The 26187-nt window shown below is 42.4% G+C and overlaps 1 protein-coding gene and 1 pseudogene across 1 annotated transcript in view; both read left to right on the forward strand.

Moving 5' to 3' along the window:
• The window catches only part of PCYT1B (phosphate cytidylyltransferase 1B, choline), a 78787-nt gene that overhangs the window by 11436 nt on the left and 41164 nt on the right, over positions 1–26187 (forward strand). The window contains exons 2-3 of the mRNA XM_016209298.2: positions 9574–9673; positions 25500–25616. Coding sequence (XP_016064784.1) covers positions 9574–9673; positions 25500–25616 — 217 coding nt within the window. The remainder of the gene's footprint in view (positions 1–9573; positions 9674–25499; positions 25617–26187) is intronic.
• On the forward strand, positions 15570–17186 carry LOC107534265 (cytokine-like nuclear factor N-PAC pseudogene; annotated as a pseudogene).

A 26187-nucleotide genomic window follows, 5' to 3' on the forward strand; every position in this document is an offset into this window, starting at 1 on the left:
TTTTAGTTTGACATCAAATTTTCTACACATTAGAGCAGCTAGTTTTACTGTGGCATGAAGAGCAGGTTTTTCTCTATTGAATCATGGAAACTCGAAAAAGTCTTCTAAACATTTATCATTACATGTAACAGTATTTTTTGAACTATGGGACTGAATATCACATGTCTTGAAACCTTGCTGAAAAAGCCATAGAGACTTGTCTTCATGTTTGGGATGCTTTCTTTTTACAATAATTACAATAGCTTCATGCTATGATTAGCTAACATCTCAAGGTCCAATATATGCTCCAGGTAAGGTTTAATGCTAATGGTAGCAGATATTTCAAATATAGTCTTCTTTGTAATATTTTTCAATTCAGCTGTCTTCTTTTTAAATTTTTTTTTATTGATTGATGAGGAGAGAGAGAGAAGCATCAATTTGTTGTCCCACTTATTTATGCATTCATTGGTTGACTCTTGTATGTGCCCTGACTGGGGATCAAACCCACAACCTTGGTGTATCGGGACAACACTCTAACCAGTTGAGCTACCCTGTGAGGGCTTCTTGTCAGCTCTGATTAGGTGGTCATTTTTCACACCTGGTAATGTGGCAGAGGCAGAACTCATGCAGGGTGTCGAAGGGTCATTTCTGCCACTTTCCTGCTGTTCGCCTGTTCTTGTGTTATCTTTGCTTTCCTATTTCTTTTTTGTTTCTTTTTTAAAAATATGTTTTTATTGATTTCAGAGAGAGGAAGGGAGAGGGGGAGAGAGAGAGAGAAACATCAATGATGAGAGTCATTGACCGGCTACCTCCTGCACAACCCCTACTGGGGATGGAGCCTGCAACCTGGGCATGTGCCCTGACCGGGAATCGAACCCCGATCTCCTGGATCCCAGGTTGATGCTCAACTGCTGAGCCACGTGGGGCCAGGCTGCTCTCCTGTTTCATTGCGGGAACTGTTTTAAGCCATTTGCTGATCTTGTAAGTACTGGTTTAGTAGATGATACAAGTAGATAATCTACAAATGTAGTTACTCAGGCCCAGGTGGGGCTCATCCTTGCGTGGAGGGCACTACCCAGACAAACATAACAAACAGGATCGTCTTTATCCGGGGCTGTTGTTGAGTATGGGGCGTCACTACACATCACTTGGCCTGCCCCTTATGGAGGCATCATGGGAGGAATTTCTATAAAACTCGGCATCAGGAAATGCTGTGCTTCTCCTTAATAGCTGTTTTGTTTTTCGCTTGAGGACAGTATTAACTTTGTCTTCCTCTTTGCCGTGACTGCTGGGAGCGTAAAGCCCACCTTTCCGAAATGTAGAGGACCACCACAGGCATTCCTGTGTGCTCATTTCACCCCCACCCCCATATCTTGCAACTATCATTTTAAACTTGCAAATTTTATTTTTTTTTAAAGTCACCTCAAGTACTTTGGGGAAGGAGATGGGATATGAATAAGATATAAAATTTATTGATATTCATTATAAACTCCTTAAGCTCAGTTGCTGAAGGAAAAATTGATTTAGGGTATGGAATTTTTAATCTCTAGGTAAGGATGATTATTTTCTATTGTTAATAGCATCTGTGCATTTCATGAATCTAAGATGCCATTAACTATAAGATGAACTTTCATTTTAGAGGTGTTAAAATGTCAGAAAATTGCCAGCACTATTTTAAGACAACATTTCTTGTAAGACCCTCTCCTAATCTCAGAGATGTTAAAGTGTGAGGGAAACTGTACCTTTTAGAATCAATGAAATGTATTATTTATAGTACTGAGACTCTTCCATCTACTTGAAATCCTTTGGAATGTGGCCACATTGCGGGGAGGGGGTTACGGCTTATGGGTAGTCAGTGATTTAAGAAGGCCTGTATCCCTAGGACCTAATAAAAATTCTGATCCCTCATCGCTGGAAGGGCAGTAACTACTCCCCTGACCTAGATGCGGGTGTTCTCACATTGGTTTAAAAAAAAATGAACTTCTTATGAAGGGACTCTAGGTCAAGTTGGAAAATGCACTTTTAAAAAGCTATTTAAGATAATTTTTTAACTGTGCTATTGTCTTGCTTTTAACAAATTTCAAAATACTTGTTCTCAACAATAGAAAAATGAGCAGAAGACAGCTTAGTTTCAGAAGAAAATACAAATGACTCATAAACATTGGGAAAATGTTCAATCTTTCCTGTAATCAAAATAATGCAAATTGAAACAGCGTGATACCATTTTTTTGGTCTATAAAATTGACAACAACAGTACTCAAAGCCACTGAGATGGCAGCAAGAAAGGTGCTTTCATACATTGTAATGTGAGTATAAATGATGTAGCTTTTGTAGAAGGTAATTTACCAATATATGTTAAAATGTTCTTCAAATATTTATCTTTAAAATGTTCACACCCCTGATCTAAGTAATTCAGCTCCTATGCATCTATCCTAGGGAAGTAATCAGAGGCTTAGAATTATGTTTAGAATATTATTTATATTAGTAAAACATAAACCTAATATTCAACAACAGAGGAATATTTAAATAAATTATGGTTTTCCTATTCTGTGGACTGTTTTACAGCTATCAAAATTAGTGAGAGTTATATGGAAATATCAGTACGTTCTGCTCATTTTGCTGTGAACCTAAAACTGCTCCAAAAAAATAGTCTGTTCATTAGAAAAATAGTGAGGCTGAAGACTATTTAAATGACATGATAAAATAATCATGATATATTGAGTGAACAAAACCATCTATGCAGTAGTAAGATTCTAAAGTTGTTAATATGTATAGCTAACATATCAGAAAGCCTGAAAAAAAATATGAAAGTGTTAACAATGGTTGCATTTGGGGAGTAGAATTCTTGGTGAATTTTGCTATATTCTCTTTATTTTCCCTAGTTTTTATAATATATATTATGATGATGATAAGAAAAAGTGATAAGTATATTTATTTGAGTTTAATCTTTATCAATAATCATTCTCTCTTCAATGACTTTAAATTCCCCCCATTGAACAAATGTTTATGGAGGACCTTCTTTATGCCACGTATGGCCCTAGGAAGTAGGGATATAGCAATGAAAAGAACAGACCAAGTCCCTGTTTTCTTGGTGCTTCTATAGTCATTGGGGGAGACTGGCTATAAATATTATAATGTCCAAGAAGCCAGTGATTCACTGTTGGGCCTATGGTCAGCTATAAGATCTGCTTTTTCTTTCCTCTCTCTTCAAAAGACTAAAATATTCTGATCCCAAATAAAATCAGGCTCTAAAAAATATATTCAGAGATGAGTAAATACAATCCTAACAGCATGAGAATGAGGGATGAGATTTTGTAATGTCTTTTTAAAAATATATATATATCTTTATTGATTTCAGAGAGGGGGAGAGAGAGAAACATCAATGATGAGAGTCATTGATCAGCTGCCTTCTGCACGCCCTCAGCGGGAGGTCGAGCCCGCAACCCGGGCTTGTGCCCTGATGGGGAATGGAACCCTGATCTCCTGGATCCTAGGTCGATGCTCAACCGCTGAGCCACGGCCGGCTGGGCTGTAATGTCTTTTTGTAATTTCCGGTGAGTCCTGAGGCAAAAGGCTTACCTTGGAGAAGTAGAGTCTTTCTGAGATCCTGCTTGTGTCTCTTTTCCATCTCCTGATTAAAATGTTCTGTCATTGTAAAATTCTGTCCTACTGGAAGGCATTCTTGAGATGGTTATGATTATTAACTATGGGTAATTCACTTTTCAATTAGTCTCTGCACTTCTAACATGCTTCATCAACATTTGCTAGTTAATATTTATTGAGCTTGGCATCATACTGTTACATATACTGTATCAGTCAAGACCCGACGGCCCACTCTAAAGAGGAAATTTGAAGGAAGTCTACTAAAGGGACTATCTATAAAGGCATGGGCAGGGTTTAAGGAAACCTCAGGGGACAGTATGTACCCTTGGCCTAGAAACATTGGGGGGTTGCTCCCTTAGGTGCGAAGGGGCAAGAGGAGATTTTGATTACCAGAACTTCACAGAGTGCTCTAGAAAGAGGGCCCCCTCGCAGAAGCTGTGGATTTCAGTAAAAGGACAGAACCAACATGCAGCTTCCTAGCAGGCAGGAAGCCAGGGAGACAGATACCCTGAGTTCATTCTTGTCCTGCCCTCCAGTGTTTTGCATGCTTCCCGTGGACCCAACCCAGCTGGAAGCAGGAAGGCAACAGAGCCCATTGGTGCAGTCCATACAGGAAGCCATGTGGAGGAGAGCAGAGAAAGACAGGAAGAGAGTGGATTCTAGAGAGGCAAAACGAAGATACTAATCACACATACATCGTTTCATTTACTCCTCACAACAGCTCTGTGAGGTAGATCATTTTATTCCCCTTTTACAGATGAGAGTACTGAAGATCACAGGGGTTAAGAACCAGCAATTTTCCAAAAAACCCAATTTTTAAAAATCGAATGGATATTAAATGGTGAAGCTAGGATTTGAACTCAGGCCTGTCTGACTGGGTGGCCTCACTGTAGCTTAGTTTAAACAAGCGATTCTGTGGTCAGCCATCACCATCAGCAGCCCTGTGCTGAGTTCTGATTAGATGACTAGCTTGCTGTCTGATTGGTCCAGTTGTCAGTCAGTGATGCACACTGCATAAGTACAGGTTCTACTCACCACTTTCTGTGCTCAAGTAATGTTTGCATTGTACATTTTATATAGCGCCTCATAGCTTTTGTTTTAATATTTGACAATGTCCAGTTAAACACATTCTGACAATGAAATGCCCAATATCTAATGTCTTCCCCTTTAAAAGGCCTGATGGGAATATGGCTTTGATGTGTTACTATGGAGCAGTTTATATAACCAGGACTTGCATGACACAGGCAGCACATCCATATGCAGTGACTGGCTATCTTAAATTAGGTAGATAGAAGTTATATTGCAGTCTAGCTCCAAGCCTGTGGCTTGGCAAGGCCCTTCCACATGTGACGTCTGGGGCACTGGGCAAGGGCTTCTTAACCCTTTAAAATCCTCACTCTCCTCTGCCAAATATAAAAATGTCATGTGTCTCCCCAACCCCGACTTTGGAATATGGCTTCCTAGGGAGGCATAGTCTATCCTCGGATGATCTCTACCTGCTCAGAGGCTTAATTTCTATGACTTATATGTTGAATAGGGTAGGGTTTTTCCCCAAGTAATAATTTCATATTAAATAAAATATGCCTTTTCAAACTAATACCTCCCCCCATTCTAAAACAGCCACCCTGCACCTTTGAGGATTGCCACCCCAAAGCCAGTTCTGTTCCTTTCTTTCTTATATATCTCCTCTATTCATTCACCCTCCAAACAGCTCAATGAAATACAGAGAATGTGCTAGTAAACACTTGACAATGTGATCTGAATGATTTGGACTCTAAGCTGAGGCTTACCAGTAACTATATGTAAGTTGTCTAACCTACTTCACTAAGTCTGGGTAAAAAAAATGGTCTCATGCTTTTGTGTTTTCAATGAATTGTTTGCCCCCTCTTCTGTAATTATCAGTAAGTCCAGTATCTCCTTTGTGATTCCCTTCCATCCTAATAGTCTAAGAATCCTGAAAGTTCCCTCAGTCCAGAGGGAGCCAAAAAGGTAACTGAGTCTGAGGGATCTACCACTGCTGTTGCTTCTTGCTGCCACTGGTGCCACTTTTGAAGACAGGTCCTGTACAATTCAGTGGAGATAGAACCTACCTCATCTAGTCGTGGTACAAATGAAATGAGCTAATACAGTTAAAGTGCTTAGCACATAGATGGGTATACATGCACTAAGTATGCACTCAAAGATTTAGCTTTATATTACCCAGCCTCAACTTTATGCCTACCCCAGAGGATCTCTGGAACCATCTCGGTTCTGGCAAACGGTGAGGAACACATGGGGGCCTGGGGCCCCTGCAGGCTGGTAAAGAGCCTGGAGGCCAGGGCAGACTAGTCTCTGCCCCTCTCTGAAGCCTCTGGCTACCTTAATCCCATTATCCTGAGGTTGGGTTGCCCCTTATTGATGGATGAGACAGAACCTGAGTAGTATAGAATTCTTATAAATCAAGTGATTTGTTCTGTCTCAGAGAAGAAGTAGATATAGGGTGTTCAGACTAAAAAAATACTGGTTCAGCCCTGCCGGCATGGTTCAGCAGTTGAGCACCGACCTAGGATCCAGGAGATCACAGTTCGATTCCTGGTCAGGGCATATGCTCGGGTTGAGGGCTCCATCCCCGGGGGGGGGGGGGGGAGTGCGGGAGGCAGCTGATCAATGACTCTCATTGATGTTTCCATCTCTCTCTCCCTCTCCCTCCCTCTCTGAAATCAATAAAAATATATTTTTTAAAAATACTGCCTCAGATCACAGGGCTAGTTGGTGGTAGCTGGGCCTTAACCAAGGTCTTCCTGAATGCAGAGCTTGACCTTCAACCCAGGGAGCATTCTGCCTCATTTTGGAAGGCCACCGGTGTTATGGAGAGCAAGGCTGTGGCTCATTTATTTTTGCCTTCTCCCCATTCCAAGTACGGTGCCTTGTACATAACAAGGAATTCACCTTCTCCATGTCAACTGCTGTTAAAGATGCTCAGGCCCTGGCTGGTGTTCTCAGTGGTTAGAGTATTGGCCCACACACCGCAGGGTCACAGGGTGGATTCCTGGTCAAAGGCACATACCTGGGTTGCAAGTTCACTTCCTGGCTCCCCAGTTGCTTGTGGGAGGCGACCAGTGGATGTGTCTCTCTCACATCGATATTTCTCTCTCTCTCCATCTCCCCCCCCTGAAAAGCAATGGAAAAAATATGCTCATGTGAGGATTAATAATAATAAAACACATACACATGCACATACACACAAGCACACTTAGGCACTCTCTGTGCCTTCCATCTCTTTGCTTCTCCATTTTTCCTACTTCCAGGCCACAATAATTACGAACAAAATGCACAGTGCATATAAACCTTTTCTTCACCTTTGAGTAACTATTGTTGCTTTACAACTGTCTCTATCTCTGCTTTAACTACCAGGTTTCACACCCTCTGGAGTACATCTATCTCAGAAAATGACAACACCTTATCTCTTTAATAAGCTTTGGGACTAGCACATAAAATATCCCCAAATAATACTTTATTTTAGATCATATGAAAAAGATGCATGTCCACATATATTAAAGGCTAGTGAATCATTAAGAGCCCCACTTGCTAATCCATTTACCAGTTTGGGCTGTGTCCTAGAAGTTCATTCAGAGTCTATTTGCTTGTTTTTATGGGGAATTACATTATCTATTACGTCATAATATAAAGTACTATGTATTATGATGTATAATAATGAATACGAAAAGTAATAATAATGGCCACAATTTATTGAGTACCAGGCACTTGACATAATTCTCTCTATTTTCTGCATCAGCCCTGCAAGATTGGTGTCCATTTCATAGGTGAAACTGAGATTCAACTAAGTTAAGGAACTTCCTTTTAAGAGCACACAAGGTCAAATACATTTCTTGCCCCAACAACAGCGCCTGCTAAAGGGGTAGTGACAGGCAACCCATGACCTCCCTTGCCACTCCTCCGCCCCTCACCAGCCACAGCTGGTGGGCACCTGATTCAACGCAGGCCAGTTTTGGTCGTGGCCTGGTTTGAATGCATGAACTTGGCCAATCTGATTCTCCCTTGGGACTTTGAATTGGGAAACATGGAAAGAAGCAGTAAGTTGGTAGGAACAGGGGCTGGGGCTGAAAGGCTCAATCAGAAGCTGCTGAATGAGTGTTGGGAAGGGAGGCAGAGGAGGCCTTTCATGGCCCCCATTCACACCAAAGTTTATGGGGGAGTAGAAGGCAAGCAGAGACTTTAACATAGTGGAAAGACAGAGGGTAAATGGGTGTGGGACAGAAAGAGTCGCATGCAGAGAGCAGCCAGGTTGGCGCAGAGCTTTCTGGGGCCAGGGGCTGCCCCCCCAATTCTGTGCCAGAGTATCCCTAAAAAAATCCTTCATCTCTTGAGCTAACTCTAGTGGGTGTCAGTTTATTTCAACCAAAAGAGCCAAATTAGAATACACAGCCTGTAAGTGCTGGAAAGGGGATTTCAATGCCAGTTTTGTGGCTATGGAGCCTCTGCTCTTGTCACTATACCCCTTTGGCATATTTCAAATGTTGCCCTGGCCCACCATGGCCCAGAAGGTCACCTGAAAAGGAACCAATAACAGACTCAAGTTTTCTGAATCCATGTCCCAAGTCTTGGTCTGCTTTCAGAATCCTGAATGGGATGGTGGGGGTTAAGAGTCTCAGGCAATTGGGAGGTCTCCAAGCAACTCTGGGGCAGGACTCCAGTTTCCAGGGCGGAAGGTGCTACAATGGGGAGGAGGGGTGGGAATGGGACAGGATGGGTTCTTGGCAGCACAGAGAACGGGGACTCCTCCGGAGTCCTGGAGGAGAACGGGGACTGGTCTTATCCCTACTTGTATCCCCAGATTTAAGAAAATGCCTGACATATTTGAATGAGTGTGTGAATAAGTGAATGAATGAGTGAATGAATAAATGAAGAGCAGAAGTGGGTCACAGCCCCTCTTCAAATGTATGAATCATTCTTCAGTTGAGTCTTCCCAGTTTGAGGAACACCTGTGTCTATCTCTAAGAAACAATCTATGCGACAACACGAGTAATGTTTGCAATGACTTCAGCTTTAAAAATATCAAAGTAGATGTAGTGATGACCATGGTAATGACATAGTTCAAAGACTACAAATGGACAACTCCGGATCGCATTTGCCCGGTTACAAAAACACTTGTCTCCCTCTGTCTGGAGAGAGTGACGTTTTCATTTTAAGAGGCTGACTAAAATATTCAGAGCCACTTCCTGGGCAGGCTTCCAAGCAACTACATCTCTCTCACAGCACTCCCCAGAGCCTCAGCCCCAGCTGCCTGGGGCGGGGCCTGCAGCCGTGGCTGTTGGAGCTACCACAGGAACAGTTTATCGGCAGCCTGCCAGAAATGCTATGCTTTTAGGCCCTCCCAGGGAACAGATAACGTCTTTGGCCTTTGCAGCGAAGAGACGTCAGAGCTCGTGATTGGCCAGGCTGGTGTGTGTGAAACACAGATGTCTGCCACACTGCTGAGTATGGCATTCCTTCCAACTGAGTACCCCAGGGTGTGGGTAAGTCTTAATGCTTGAAGTCTGCCCTTGCTGGTTGTGAAATGTTCAAAACTGAGCATTGTGACTTTCCAAGGGCATGACTTAGCATATTTCTTAATCCTGCTGAGCCTCAGTTTCCTTTCCTGTGAATTGGAGATGGCATTATCCTATACTATAGAAGGATAGAAGGATCTAGCCATCACAGGCTGTTGTGAGGCCTAAAAGAATTAGCATATCCAGAGTACGTCACCTGGTACCTGGCCTATAGTAGACACTAAAGAGCTCGTATTATTTCTGAGGCTGCAGTCAAAAAAGGGTTTCAATGACAATGTCCCTGTTTTTATTTCTAACAGTACAATATTTCTCTGAAAGACTCAGTGGATATATTCTACTTTTTGATCATGCCTGTGTAGCCAACAGACATAAAACTTCAGGGGAAGTTAGTGCCCAAGGAAAGTTTGTCAGACTATATTCCCTTTCTTTTTCTCACTTCTAGACTCTGACTGCTCCTGCCCCATTTGCAGATGAAATCAGCTGCCAATGCCAAGCACCCCATGAAAAGCTGACCATTGCTCAGGCCCGCCTAGGAACGCCAGGTGAGGCTGTGGTTTTTCTTCTCTGAATGGGTCCTGTCTTGACATCCAAAGTAGCAGAAAGTCCCGTCATCATTTTAGCAGCTCTCATTTTCCCATGAGTTAAATTTAGAGATTGTAGCACAATGCAGGGATGACAGCAACAGTAACAAACTCAACAAACCAAAGCAGCCAAGGAAAAAATTCAGTGGGATGTCGGAGTTGGAGCCCCAGCTCTACCATTTGCTAGTTCTACAGCCTTGGACTGGTCACAAGAATGATCTAAATATGTGTCCTCGTGTGTGAACAGGGACAATACCTGCTTCCCAAGGTTTTTGTGACAACTAGGCTCCGTTAAAAATACCAAAACTTTTTTTTTTTTTTTTTTAACTGTGAAGGCTTATATAAACCTAAGCTACTATAATTATTACCATTCTTAAAAGTCTGTGTTTTTAGAAAGTTTCTCCAAGTGTGCCTTAAAGAGCCTTGGCTCTGCTCTAGGAGTTTGTTCATTCATTCACTCCTTTTTAAAAAATATGTTTTTATTGATTTCAGAGCGAGGAAGGGAGAGGGGGAGAGAGAGGGAGAGAGAAACATCAATGACCAGAGAGTCATTGATCGGCTGCCTCCTGCACGCCCCCTGCTGGGGATGGAGCCTGCAACCCCGGCATGTGCCCTGACCGGGAATGGAGCCGTGACCTCCTGGTTCATGGGTCGATGCTCAACCACAGAGCCACACAAGCTGGGCCCATTCACTCCTTTAGTGTATACCAGAGCTGGATAGGGAAGAGATTTTAAAAAAACCAAAAACTCTAAGGTGCGATCTCTGTCTCCCAAGAGCTTCATTATAAAGAGACAAGACAACCAGAAATAAAACTCACCAGTAGCATGCATGCATGTGCTTGGGGCAGCGATTTTCAACCAGTGTGCCATGCACACTGATGTGCTGCAAGAATTTTTAAAACATGTAATACCTCAAAAACAAACATCCCAAGTTTAATAGAATCCATGGGATAAAGGACACTTTCTTAATAATAATAACAGTGGATATTTATTAAATGTTTACTGTTATTAAGTTCTTTATATGTATTGTGTTATTTCACTGTCACAACTCTGTGTGGTTAGTACTTTTAGGATTGCACAGATGAGGAAATGAAGGTTTTAGAGAAGCTGTGCACCTGCCCAGGGTTATTCAGGTAGTAAGCAGCAGTGGTTCTCACACTTGAGCGTGCATCAGGATCACTGGAGGGCTTATTAAAGCACAGATGTCTGGGCCTCACCCCCAAAGTTTCTGATTCAGTGCAACTGGGGTGTGGCCTAAGAACTTGCCTGTCTAACAAGTTCCCAGGTGATTCTGCTCCTGAGGGACCACACTTTGGTAAGTAGTGAAGCTGGGATTTGATCTCAAACCTCTTTGTGTTCAAGCTTGATCTCTCAACCATGACACCCTGCCTCCTCTTTTAGAGTACAGTAGGTCCTCGAATAATGTCATTTTGCCCAATGTTGTTTCCTTACAATATTGATGAGATACCATAAGAACCTAACTCTTGTTTATATCAGTTAGCCTATGGTAAAATTGGTTTCATTGTACATCGTTTCACTTAAAGTCACAGAACCTTTTTTTCTTTTTTAATACTTACCCAAGGATATTTTTTTTTCCATTGCTTTTCAGAGTGGAAGAGAGAGAGAGGGAGAGAGGAAGGGAGAGACAACGATGTGAGAGAGACACATTGATTGGTACCTCCCACATGCATGCACCCCAACTGGGGGGCCGGGGATGAGCCTGCAACCGAGGTACGTGCCCCTGACTGGAATCGAACCCGGGACCCTTTAGTCCATGGGCCGATGCTCTAACCACTGAGCCAAACTGGCCAGGGCAAAGTCGCAGAACCTATTGACAATGTTAAGTGAGGACTTACTATAGCTTGGAGAGAGTGAAATGAGGAGAGCAGGCCAAATGAGTAAGCTTTTTTTGTTACTTCTTTTGAGAAAGGCAATAAATAGCTTGGGGCAGTAGTTCAGAGCAGCTAAACCAGTTGTTCCCAGTCTTCAGTGTGCAAGGAATCACCTGGTAAATTTGTTAAAGAGGCATATTTCCTGCTCTCTCTCCCCCACCCGTAAATCTGGGATGAGGCCCCAGCATCCACATTTTTAATGAACAGCCCAGGTAAATCCAAAAGATGCAAAGGAAGTAAGTCCAGGTAGTTATGACGAGAACAGATTTGATATAAATTTAAAGGATAAGCTTTAGACCAGAGCAGAAAAGGACCCTGCTTTTCTAGGGAAAGGAAAGGGAATTTCAACCTACTCTAAATCTGCCAGGGGCTCTTTCGTGTACTCTGTCTCATTTAGTCTTTGCAAAAACTGTGTGTGATGGGTATTATTGTATCCTTTCTACAGATGAGGCAAGTGAGACTTGGAAAACCAAAAAGTGAGTTGTCAGGGACTTGAGGTCAATAGGTTCTGCGACTTGAAGTGAAATGATATACAATGAATCCAGGCTTACCATAGGCTAATTGATATAAACAAGAGTTAGGTTCCTATGGCACCTCATCAGTTATAATGAAACAACATTGAAGTGTACTTGTCAAGTACTGTGTGCTCAGTAAATATTTTCTCGGTGGGTGAATGAAGGAATGGAAGTTGGAGACAAGAGAAGGAGCTTGTCCTCTGGAAATAGAATCAGAAAGAGCTGGTCTAATGCTTTGGAGCCAGCATCAAACTAATTGGGTGAGACCTGGCACCTGCACAGTGCCTCACCACCAGGCCGCTTAAACCCAGAGAAGGGAGCTAGAACAAGGTGGTGGGCTCTGTGGAACACGGGTCACTACAGGAAGAGTGAGATGGAGGAAAGGTGAACTCCCAGTCTTAGCAGGGAAATTGTCCCCTCTTATCTCAGGCGATGACCTTGGGAAGTTAAGAGAATTTGTGATGTTGATGGGTACCTGGCTGGGGAACTTCCTTTGGAAATCCCTTTATTTAGAACTTTTAACATCAGTGTTCTAGTGTGACAGAGCGTTAGTTCTTTGATTACCTGGAATGCACATATCAGACCTCGCTCTGATAGCCATTGTTTTATTAGAGCAGTGGCCCTCAAATTTCAGCATACTTAGAATCCCCCTGGAAGACTTGTTAAAACAATCTGCTAGGCTCCATCCTCAGAGTTTCTAATGAGGTAGGTCTGGGGTGGGGCTCAAGAATTTCACTTCTAACAAGTTCCCAGTGGACGCTGATGCTGCCTGTCCTGGGAACACACTGCAAGAACGGCTGCTTTAGAATAACTTGGTAGTGGCTGGAGGGAGTAACAGGGAGATTATCCTAAATAATTGTTGGAGCATTTTACTGTTACCAGAAAAGCTCAGAGCATTTTTAAAAATCTTGCTGTTGGACTACTTTTTAAAGAAAAAAAACCCAAAAACACAACACATTACTTTTTTGAAGTGTTCGGTGATTTTCAAGAGCAGTAAGCAATTACCTTTTGTGGCACTGTCTTGAGCATTCCATCAAAAAGACAAAACAGACCCACACTTGAGGTTTATCATGTGCTTCAAGATTATAGTTATAACTGAAATCTTTCACTAACTCCTTCACTAGCCCTATTTTATGACTTAATACAATTGCCTACAATGCGTTTCACAATCTTAGGTCTGCCCAAACAGGGCTAGCATATAAATTCTAAAAGAGGTAATGACAAACTCTGGTCATAGCTCTGAGCTCCTGGACCTCATCAGTGAGGTCACAGGGATGATGAAACATCGTGACAAACAGTAGAACAGTGGGAATCAGTACCTTTGACCTTAGCGCAACTATTCCACCTGTGGAGCTGTGAATCTACAGGGTTTAGTATGTGTCCTGAGACAGAGAGAATCGTTCCTCTGTCTTGCAGTAAAGGAAAAGTCCAAGTGATTGTTTCATAGGCTCCTTTTCATTAAAGCTGAGGTTTTTCTCAAAGGGAAACTCAGTTCCAATTTCCTATTTTCCTTCTCAGAAGTAGGATTTATATTATTATGTTTTCACAGTGTGTAGAGTTTCCAAATTCATTTTTCAAAAGCTACCTTAATGAATTTTGCTTCATTTGTGTGCTCCCTGTACTATAATTTATTTCATTTTTCTTCAATGTACTCTTTTTTCTTAAATTTAATTGTAATTTTAAAAGCAAACATCAGTCATAATTTATTGAAAATAGTATTGCTGGCTATAAGTAGAGGGAAATTATAAAGTTTATATAAAACTATGTAAACTTCATAAAATATAACTATTAGATTTTAAAAGGTCAATTTTTATGCCACCTCTTTTTGCACATCAGTTGTACACAAAAATAGTACTAGGTACCATAATTTCTGGGTGTTTAGTCATAGTTTGGTTGCATGACTTTGGGTAAGCTGCCTAACTTTGCTGAGCTTCCATTTGCCCCTCTATGAAATGAGGATAGTAAGTCCACTCTCCCCTACCTATCTCACAGTTGATGGGAAGATCAAGCAAAATATATGGGCTTTGTAAATCATATGTACTTTTAAGCCATTATTTAAATGTAGGTTGCTAATAGCCATTATTTAAAATGAATAATCACGCTTTTGTTGTTGCCTGAATATGAAGCAATAACAAGAAACGTCACAACACACCCCACAAAATTGGGAATTTAGATATAATGTAGTTGGTGATTGCCTCCTGTCTGGACGTAAGGTAGGTGTACTCTTCACTTTTTAACCCACTGCCAAACTGCTTTCCAAAACAATTGTACCATTTTACATTTCCACCAGCAATGTATAAGAGTTCCAGTGGCTCTATATCCTCATCAATACTTGGTAGGTATGGTCAATATTTTGTTAAAAATTTTGAGCTATTATAACGGTGTGAAGTGGTATATCATTCTGGCTTTAATTTGCATCTGCCTGATGAGTAACGATATTGAGCATCATTTCATGAGCTTATTTGCTATCCATATATTTATTTTCATTGGTGAAATGTCTGTTCATTTTTTGCCCTTTTAAAAATGAGTTGTCTTATTATTGAGTTTTGAGAGCTCTTTATATATTCTAGATACAAGTACTATATCTGATATATATATTTTGCAAATACTTTCTCCCTATGACTTGCTTTTTCATTTTTGTAAAAGTATCCTTTGAAGAGCGTAAGATTTAATTAAGGTACAATTTATCATTTTTTTTTGTTTTATAGTGAGTCCTATTTAAGAAATTTCTGCCAAATTCGTTGATATTTTTTCCTGGTTTTTTTTTTTTTTTTTTTCCTTCTAGAGGTTTTATAGTTATAGCTCTCACATTTAGGCCTATGATCCCTTTTGAGTTAATTTTTGTATATGGTGTGAGATGTGAGGTAAGCATAGCCCCCTTCATCATTTCATTTACTTCTAAGCGCTGAATAACTTACAAACATTTGGAATGTAAGGTCCAGCAAGTTAAGACAATCACATTTTCCCCGCAACACTGTACAATGTTCATTGTTTGTATCCATGATCCTCAAGCAAGTATTTAGCATCATTTTGGTGTTATTCATAGTTTGTTATGTTTAAATTATTTAAAATGTGGTTATCAGTGTGTGGTACCCAGACATGCATTTTACCACAACGTCATATGTTACCTGATATACTTACTGTAACCATTCAGGATAAACAGGAATTTACTTGAAATGCCTCAAAAATGTTATAATCTGTGGGTGGGCAGAAAATGTATAATGACACTGTATTCATTTTCTATGCTCCATAATATATTGCCACAGACCTAGCGGCTTAAAACAATGCACATTTGAGCCGGCCCGCTATGTGGCCCGCGGCCCTCGAATGAGCAGCGCCAGGGCCACCTCGGGTTGAGCCGCCCGTCACGTGCCCAGGCCCGCAGCCCTGGGGGACGCCAGGCCGACGTAAGGTTCCCAGCGGCCAGTGCGGCGTGGCCGTTACACTGAGATGGCGCCCGTGAGTCTGCGGCTCGGCGATCTGGTGTGGGGGCAGCTCGGCCAGTACCCTCCTTGGCCCGCGAAGATCATCCATCCACCCAAGGAGCTGAAGAAGCCTCGCGGAAAGCGATGGTACTTCGTGAAGTTTTTCGGGATGGAGGACCACGCCTGGATCGAACTGGGACACTTGAGGCCGTATCACGCGCACAAGGAAGAGATGGTCAAGAAGAACAGGGGACGGCTGTTCCAGCAGGCTGTGGAGGACGTGGAGGAGTTCCTGGGGACTCTCGGCCAGGGAGGCCGCGCGTCATTCCACAGCCACGCGGGTGACGATGACGATGACGATGACGAGGCTCGGCAGGGTTCCTGTGAGGGGAAAAGCAGGCCCGACTCAAGCGACGAGAAGCGCGAGCTTGGCCGATCTGACGGGAAGATGAGGGGGAAAAGGCAACGAGGAAAGAAAAGGGTGTCATCAGGCTCTTCAGAGAGAGGCCCCAAGTCCCTTCTGAAGAGAGCCCAAGAGCAGAGTCCCCAGGAGCGGGGTGCGGCCCCACAGCATGAGAAGGATCTCGCCATTCCCGAGCCTGCTACGATGAAGGGGGTGACGGCCCAAACCAAGGCCTCGTTTGAGTGGGAGCCCGCTGCCAGTGAGCCTGTTCAAGATACAGACCCTCATTTCCAGCACTCACTGTTCAGCCAAAGCGAGAAGCCAGCTACCTATTACCAGACAATCACGAAGAAGTTGAAAATATGTGACAAGGAGATGGGGGCCACCTCCATCCAGGCCGCAGACAGCACGGCTGTGAATAGCAGCATCATACCGACAGACAAAAAGATAGGATTTTTGGGCCTCGGCCCTATGGGAAGTGGCATCGTCTCCAACTTGATAAAAACGGGTCACATGGTGACTGTCTGGAACGGGGCCGCAGAGAAAGAGGAGGTCCGCCTAGAAAGAACCCCCGCTGAAGTAGTTTCAACTTGTGACATCACCTTTGCCTGTGTGCAGGACCCAGAGGCGGCCAAGGATCTGGTGCTGGGTCCCAGTGGTGTGCTGCAAGGGATCCGCCCTGGCAAGTGCTATGTGGACTTGTCGACAGTGGATGCTGACACAGTCACCAAGCTGGCACAGATGATTATGTCCAGGGGGGGCCGCTTTCTGGAAGCCCCGGTCTCAGGGAACCAGCAGCAGTCTAATGATGGGATGTTGATGATCTTAGCAGCCGGAGACAGAGAATTATATGAGGACTGCAGCAGCTGCTTCCAAGCAATGGGGAAAACCTCCTTCTTTCTGGGAGAGGTTGGCAGTGCAGCCAAGATGATGCTGATTGTGAACATGATCCAGGGGAGCTTCACTGCCACCATTGATGAGGGGCTGACCCTGGTCCAAAGAACAGGCCAGTCCCAGCAGACATTCCTGGACATCCTCAATCAAGGACAATTGGCCAGCCTCTTCCTGGAGCAGAAGTGCCAAAATATCCTTCAAGAAAACGTTAAGCCTGATTTCTACCTGAAATACATTCAGAAGAATCTTCGCTTAGCCATTGCACTGGGCAGTGCCGTCAACCATCCAACTCCTATGGCAGCTGCAGCCAACGAGGTGTACAAAAGAGCCAAGGCACTGGACTAGTCTGACAAGGACATGTCTAACGTGTACTGGGCCTACATACACTAAGCCCTGACTCCCCCAATCTTACCTCTTGTTAAAATTTTTTCTTGGTTAAAAAATAAAAATGCATATTTGTTAGGTCATGATTTCCATGGTTCAGAAGTCCGAGCGTAACTAAGCTGAGGCCTCTGCTCAGGGTATCTTGAGGCTGCGTTCACAGTGTCATCCAAGGCTCAGTTCTTGTCTGGAGGGTTGACTGGTGATAGTTCTACTTTTGCACTCACTCAGGTTATTGGAAGATTTTATTTCCTTGCAACTAAGACCAAGGATCTAGCTTCTTGCTGGTTGTCAGGCAGAGGTCACCTTCAGCTCCTAGAGGACACCTGCAGTTCCTTGCCATGTGGCCCTCTCTATTGGCTCTTTCCCAACATGGCAGCTTGCTTTTTTTAAAAAAAAAATTTATTGTTGAAAGTATTACAGATATACCCCATTTTTGCCCCATTGCCCCCCTCCACCTGGTTCCCACCCCATCCCAGGCTTTCACCACACTATAGTCTGTGTCCATGGGCTATGCATTTTGCATATAAGTTCTTTGGTTAATCTCTTTCCACCTCACCCCTTTACCCCCTTCCCTCTGAGATCCATCAGTCTGTGCCATGCTTCCATGCCTCTGGACCTGTTTTGTTCGTCAGTTTATTCTGTTCATTAGATTCCACATATAAATGAGATCATGTGATACTTATCTTTCTCTCACTGGCTTATTTCACTTAGCATAATATTCTCCAGGTCCCTCCATGCTGTCCCAAAGGGTAAGAGATCCTTCTTTTTTACAGCTGCATAGTATGTCATGGTGTAAATGTCCCACAGCTTTTTTATCCACTCATCTACTGATGGGCACTTGGGCTGTTTCTAGATCTTGGCTATTGTAAATTGTGCTGCTGTGAACATAGGGGTGCATATATTCTTTCTGATTGGTGTTTCAGGATTAGTAGGATATATTCCTAGAAGTGGGATCCTTTGCCAGTTTTCTAATTGGATTGTTTTCCTTTTGTTGAGTTGTATGAGTTCTTTATATATTTTGGAAATTAGTCCCTTATCAGATGTATCATTGGCAAATATGTTCTCCCATACAGTGGGTTCCCTTTGCATTTTGAGGATGGTATTTTTGTTTTTTGCTGTGCAGAAGCTTTTTAGTTTGTTTATTTTTTCCTTTGTTTCTCTTGCCCTAGGAGATGTATCAGTGAAAATTCTGCTACATGAGATGTCTAAGATTTTGCTGTTTTTTTCTAAGATTTTTATGGTTTCACAGTTTACAATTATGACATTTATTCATTTTGAGTTTATTCTTGTAAAAGTTGGTGGCCTAGTTTCTTTCTTTTTTTTTTTTTTTGCATGTACCTGTCCAATTTTCCTCATACCATTTATTGAAGACTGTCTTTACTCCATTGTATGCTCTTGCCTCCTTTGTCAAATATTGAGTGTGATGGCTTGGGTCTATTTCTGTGTTCTCTCTTCTGTTCCATTTATCAATATACCCATTCTTGTGCCAGTACCAGGCTGTTTGGATTACAATAGCTTTGTCGGTAATTTGATATCTGGTATTGTGATCCCTCCAACTTTGTTCTTCTTTCTCAAGGTTGCTGCAGCTACTTGGGGTCTTTTTTAGTTCCATATAAGTTTTTGGATTACTTGTTCTAGATCTGTGAAATATGCTGTTAGTATTTTAATAGGGGTTGTGTTGAATCTATATATTGCTTTGCATAGTATGGACATTTTAATTATGTTAAGTATTCCAGTCCATGAACATGGAATATGCTTTCACTTGTTTGATATGATTTCAGTCTTTTTGAACTTGTAAAGACTTATTCTGTGCCCTAATATGTGGTCTATCTTTAAGAATGCCCCATGTACACTTGAGAAGAATGTATATCCTGCAGCTTTGGTGTGAAATGTTCTGTAAATGTCAATTAAATCCATCTGATCTAGTGTGTTAAGGTTGCTGTTTTCTTGTTGATTTTTTGTCTGGAAGATCTATCCAGTGATGTCAGTGAGGGTGTTAAAGTCCTCTACTATGACTGTATTGCTGTTGATCTCTCCCTTAAAGTCCTCCAAGAGCTTTTTAATATATTTAGGTGCTTCTATATTGGGAGCATATATGTTTACCAGGGTTATATCCTCTAGTTGGATCGATCCCTTTAGTATTATGGAGTGGCCTTGGTATGACCTTTGCTTTGAAGTCTGTTTTGTCAGATATAAGTATAGCTACTCCTGCTTTTTTTCATTTCCATTTGTATGGAAAAATTTTTTCCATCCCTTTATTTTCATCCTGTGTGAGTTGTTTGTTCTGAAGTAGGTCTCTTGTAGACAGCATATATATGTCATGTTTTCTTATCCATTCAGCTACCTTATGTCTTTTGATTGGAGCATTTAATCTATTTACATTTAAGGTTATTATTGATAGGTACTTACTTATTGCCATTTTTATTCTTTATGACTATGTTCCTCTCTCTCTCGATTTCTTCTTCTTATAGCAGCCCCTTTAACATTTCTTGCATTGCAGGTTTGGTGGTGATAAACTCCTTTAACCTTTTTTTGTCTATGAAGCTCTTTATTTCACCTTCAATTTTGAATGATAGCCTTGCTGGATAGAGTAGTCTTGGTTTTAGATCCTTGCTTTTCATTACTTTAAATACTTCATGCCATTCCCTTCTGGCCTGTAGTGTTTCTGTTAAGAAATCAGCTGATAGCCTTATGACTGTCTCTTTCTTGTTGCCCTTAAGATTCTCTCTTTGTCTTTGACATTTGCCATTTTAATTATGATGTGTCTTGGAGTGGATCTCTTTGGGTTTATCTTGATTGGTACCATCTGTGATTCCTGAACTTGTGTGACTTTTTCCTTCACCAGCTTAGGAAAGTGTTCTGTCATTATTTCTTCAAACAGGTTCTCTATCCCTTGCTCACTTTCTTCTCCCTCTGGTACTCCTATGACACAAATGTTCTGTTTCATGTTGTCCCAAACTTCACTTAAATTGTACTCATGCTTTTTAAGTATTTTTTCTTTTGCTGCTCTGATTGTTTTTTTCTACCTTGTCTTCTAATTCATTTCTTTGAGCCTGCTTTTAATTCCTTCCAGAGTATTCTTGATGTCAGATATAGTATTCTTCATTTCTGCCAGGTTCTTATTCATAGTTTCTATGTGCTTTTTCATGCTGATGTAGTTCTTGTTAAGTTTCTTGTAGTTCTCACTAGGTTCCCTGAGCATCTGTATAACCATTACTATGAACTCTATGTCTGATAATATGCTTACCTCCATCTCATTTAGGTCTTTTTCTGGCAATCTTCCTTTTCTTTAATTTGGGTATTGTTTCTTTGTCTCTCCCTTTTATTTTTAATACGTTTTCATTGATTTCAGAGAGGAAGGGAGAGTGAGGGAGATAGAAACATCAATGATGAGAGTGTCATTGATTGGCTGCCTCCTGCAAGCCTGCAACTGGCCATGTGCCCTGACCGGGAATCAAACCATGATCTCCTGGTACATGGGTCGACATTCAGCCACTAAGCCATGCCGGCTGGGTTGTCTCCCCATTTTAGTTTTCTCTTTGAGTTCGTATCCATGTATTAGATATACTTGCTATGACTCCCAGTCTTTGTGGGGTGGGCTTTTGTGGTAAATGTCCTCTGGGACCCAGTGGTGCAGTCTCCTCGTACTACTGGGCTTGATGTTCTAGAAGTGATCCTTTTGTGGGTTATTTGGACTCTCCTGTTGTAACTGGCTCTTGATTGTTTTCCTGTTCATTGGTGGGCTCCTCTCAGGCTGACTAACTGTAAGGCTCAGCCACAACCATGGTATACAAGATGTTTTACAGGTGCTGACATGGCCAAACAAAACAAACGGGAAACAAAAACATATAAAATATCCCAATAACAGAAAAAAAAAACCCACAAAAGAAAAGAGAACAAGAATAATAAGAGAGGATAAGATAATATTACTAATAGTATAATAAAAAAAATTTAAAAAATACTTGAGAAAAGGGGCAGAAAAAAAGATTCTGAAAGGAAAGGAGGGAGAGCAAAAAAATGAGAGAGCAGGAAAAGGAGAAAATGTTGTGCAAAAGTAAAGAGCAGAGAGAGGAAGGCAAAGCAAAAGAAAGAATAGAAGTAAGAAAAGGAAGGGGGCCAATAAGAAAGAAAAGAGAAAAAGTCTTAATAATAATGCCAAAGCAAAAAAGGGAGAAAAATAAAAATGTTGAAAAAAGAAAAAGCCAGCCAAGTGAAGTTTGGGCAGCTTATTTTGTCTGAGGCCCACTGTTTTGTGTGCTTCTTTCAGGCCTCCCAAGAGGTACTTTTGTGTCAGCCAATGTCAGGAGCTGCCCGAGTTTGGCTCTCAGTGTCCTGTTTTAGCAGTGGTCAATCTGAGGCTCTCTGAGGTCTGCCTCCACCTGTCAGCTACTCTGCCTCCCCCACTGAAGTTGCCTTGTCTTCCTCCAGTGTCTTCCCAAGAGAGTCTTTAGGGTGGAGCCAGGTAACCTAGCTAGAGCTAGTGGGCCTGCTTAGAGATTATGCCATCAGGCAGTCAATGAGGGGAAATTAATCTCTGCTTCAAAGCCAGACTCCTCAGTCTCTACCAGGGACTCCAGCTGTAGTTCCCCCTAAGATGGCCTGGTGCAGGTTCAGGTTGGGTACAACCTGCTGTCTCTTCTGCAGGAGCAGTTTCAGCTGCCCTGGGCTTAGTGGGATTGATCAAAAGAGTCTCTGCTTGAGAATGTTGCCAACCCAGCCCACAGGAGGGGTCTAAGCATTTTTTCCTAGTCCTAGACAGTATCCTCTGAGGGTCTCACTTTTGGAATGTCCTGCTCTGAACTGTTCTTCAGACCTCCACCAAACTGCACCCAGCAGGGTTATCCGGGGCTTCAGAGAGCTGATCTAAACCACCTCCTGTTGGGGATAGTGTTCCCAGCCTGCACGAGGGGGAGTCAGGCTCTGCCTCTCCTTCCCGTAATGGCTGGTTGAACTCACAGGGAGCTCAGATCAGCTTCGCCACAATGTAGTCACAAAGCCCAGCTTTCACTCATCTTTCTCCCCAGTAGGAATCTTCCTGGACCATACTGTCCAAAAATCCCTACTCTCTGAGGTCCAAGCAGAAGGGGTTACAAAGTCAGCTACTCATAGGACTCAGCTATCTCCACACGGCTGGTCTCAGTAAAGTGGAGGGGGGTGGGGCGAGAATCCCAGCTCCACCAGTGCTCCCAACTCTCCACAATGCAGGTAAAAAAATCCCCGCATCTGCCCAGCCACCAACTGCACTGGGTGGAGCAGTTTGTGCAGCTCCACAGGTGGGGGAGGGGCTCCAACCCCACACTCCAAGTGGGAGACTCCTCTCCCCATTCCCCATGCCACACAGTTTAGTCACTGTCTGGGGCTCTGCACAATGCCTTTTAGGAAAGTAGACGGCCCCTCAAAGTCACTGCTGGGTGCAGTCCTCAGGCCCTTGTTTGGAGCCAAACACTGCAGCGCAGCCTTTCCAGCAGCCAGAGCCCTGGGCAAACCTCTCCTGCTGGGGCTGCTAGCAATAGGCACACTCTTTCACTGGGAAGATAGGGTCCCAGCCTCCTAGGCAGACAGTTCCCCTGGTTCCCTCTGTCCAATGCCACGTGGGCTCTCCTCCACTCCCTGCTGCTCTGGGTTTGGGATCCCTGCATGGGAATGCGAGCCCACACTCCGAGGGGAGGGAGCTTCGCAGCCAGTATCACTCGGGCCTCCCAGTGGAGCACCAGCTCCAGGGGCCTCTTTCTTTCCGCAATTCCCCTTCTCTTACCATCCTCTACATTGTTTCTTCAGTGCTTCCCAGATATAATGTGTCTAATCAGCTACAGTTCTCTTGTTTTTTTTCAAGCTGACCACACAGTATTTTAGCTATAAATCTAGTTGGTGGCTGGGAGCAAGGGCATGCAGTCTCCTGTTACGCCACAACCATCTTGGTCCCCTCTGGCAACTGGCTTCTTCAAAGCCACCGAGGGAGAGTGAGTTTGCCAGCAATATGGAATCTTATATACTGTAACATAATCATGGGAATGCCATTTATCATCTTTGCCAGGCTGTGCTCATTAGAAGCAAGTCACAGGTCCCACTCCCACTTCAAAGGGAGGGGCATAACACAAAGGTGTGAACACCAGGAGGCAGAAATCATCGGGAGCCTTACAGTCTCTACACCCCACCCCAGCTTCACAGGCCAGTGTTTCCCAACATAGATGCTCTGGAGAGTCCCAAGATACCTAAAAGAATGCCCAGAGAAACCTCAAACAAAAGATTAAAACAAATAAGTATACAAACTAACTTTAAAAAGCCACATTCTATTAAAAATTTTACTATGGAGAATTTCAAACATATACAAAAGTAAAACAATATGATGAACCCTCATGAGTCTGTTACCCATACCTAACAGCCACCAACCCATGGCCATTCTTGCCAATGCACACCCCCAACTATTCGTTCTTGAATTATTTGAATGATAAGGGCTTCTATCATTTCATCTATAAATAGTTGTGTGTGTGTGTGTGTGTGTGTGTATATAAAATAACCTTTTTAAAAACATTATCATTATATCATTCTCACCTAAAAATTCCCAATAATTCTTTAGTATTATCAAATATTCAATGTTACAATTCCCAATTGTCTTACATCATCATTTATAGTGTTTTTGAATGCAAATCCACATAATGTCTATACATTACTATACACTGATATGTCTTTTAAATTTCTTTTAATGTGCAGGTCCCTCTTCCATTTCTCTCTTTTTTTCCTTGAAGTTTATTAGTTAAAGAGGTAGGATTCCTCCCCACCCCCCCCACCCCCCGCTTTTGGTCCTGTAGAGTTTCCCAGTCTGGGAATTGCTGACACGTTACAGTTGTAAAAGTGAGCTTATTGCAAAGTCAACTCCACAAATGCTGTTAAAAGATGTACTAAATGGCCTTTTTCTCAGTAATTATGCCATCTTTCTTTACTTTTCTCTCCTCCCTGCTTGCTGAATCCATTTATCTTGATCACCTCTGAATCAATAAGAAAAAGTTCTGCGAAACTGCCATCTGCTTTCCTCTGGAGTTTATAACTTAAAACAAATTTTCCTCATTTGAATTCGAATTGAATAGGGCATTGAAACCAAGGAGCCCTCATTAGGCAGTTTGTTATCTCACAGCATTTTCTATTTACTGGGCCTTATTTAGAACACAGGACAGTCCTGTAAAGGCAATTCTGTTTGTTCAGGATGGTATATAATTGGAAATAATTGCAATTCCTTATCTGACATAAAGCCTCAAGTTTTGTTTGTTTTTTTATTAGAAACATTTAATTTATTAGAAGCACTTTACCATCTAAATCTATTAATGTAACATTTCTTTTAATTTCTGTTCCAAATGACTGAGGTTGTACTACATCAAAACATAATCACAAGTTTAAATCTAAGTCTTAAAGATCACTCAACTGAAGTTTGCATTGATTTCTTTTGTTAAATGTATTCCTATAGCATCAATATAATGCATGTATGTAGTTTAAAAAGTCAGTAAGACTCTTAGGCTTATAAAAAATACAACCCAGCAGCCCCGTTGCCTACATACCCCACCCCAGAGTCTTGCTCCCTGTAGGCACTCAGCATTTGACAACCAGCTTTCCAAAATGTTTTGGACATCTCTCATTCACTCTCATTGCCTTCCTTATTTCTTTTGCCCTTAGGGTATTATATCTTTTTTTTTTCTCTCTGTAATTCTTGTGGTGTTTGCCAATTTCTATGGTGCAAATATTCCTCCCAAGGTTGATTTCAGGCTACCAGTGTGACTTGGAGTTGGAAATAAAGGTGCACCTTTATTAGAGCGGTATGAGCTACCCCTTCACAACACTGCCTTTGGGAACAGGACTCAGGGGTCTTCATTCAGGACTGCCAGACTCAGGGATGAAGCCATTTGTCCTTTTCACTGAGCTCCTCGGTCACTCCTGCCTTGACATTCCCACGGGGTATGCCTGGTCTGTCTGAATGTGCTGGCTCAGATACCCGAGACTCCAGTCTGGGTCAAGAGAACTCCCCAGTGTTCTGTGGTTATCTTTCCTATTAATTAAAAAAATGTGTTCTGGGTCAGTTTTAATTTTATGTTTTTACTCTGCTTCGATGTCCTCAGAAGAACCTCTTTGTCAAGTTAATTTCCTGCATTAATATGAAATTGATGGTATGTAGACCTTGTATTTTGTCCAGGCAAACCTTCCCACAGTGCCGTACTGATGGAAGAATCGGGTAACTGGGATCCCTTACTCTGTAGTTCTGTTGACAATGTTTTCTCCCTCCCACAGTGGACAGGCCTGTCAGAGTGTATGCGGATGGAATATTTGACCTCTTCCACTCAGGCCATGCAAGGGCACTTATGCAAGCAAAAACACTGTTTCCCAACAGCTACTTGTTGGTAGGAGGTAAGAAGTGCATTTTCTCTTTGTCTAGAAAACTCCTTTACAGTGTGCTTCCTGAAAAGGACCCCTTTCAGAGTTTCCTCATTAAAATCACACATTGTTAACACTCCCAATTTAGCCCATATTGGTTCACATGTTCGCTACCTGAAATTTAAAATGACGTTTAAAAAACTATAGGGGAAGCCCTATCCAGTTAGTCTAATTGGTTAGAGCGTCAGCCCGCAGATGGAAGGGTGCTGGGTTTGATTCCAGCCAGGGGCACGTACCTTGGTTGCAGGCTCAATCCCCGGCCCTGGTCAGGGAGCGTGCGGGAGGCAACCATTAATGTGTCTCTCTCACACTGCTCTCTCTCTCTCTCTCTCTCTCTCTCTCTCTCTCTGAAAAGCAATGGAAAAAATATCCTCAGGTGAGGATTAATAATAATAATAATAACAATAATAAAAAAACCATAGGGGAAATTACATCTCTGATCCCCAGAGAGAGACAAGGTAACTGCTTCATGTTTTCCATTAATGCTTCTCTTCTTGTGTTTGAGGCATGGTCCACTTTATGTTTCTAAAATTTTCTAGAGGGT

Source organism: Miniopterus natalensis, chromosome X (assembly GCF_054644295.1).
Source record: "Miniopterus natalensis isolate mMinNat1 chromosome X, mMinNat1.hap1, whole genome shotgun sequence".
Taxonomy (NCBI): domain Eukaryota; kingdom Metazoa; phylum Chordata; class Mammalia; order Chiroptera; family Miniopteridae; genus Miniopterus; species Miniopterus natalensis.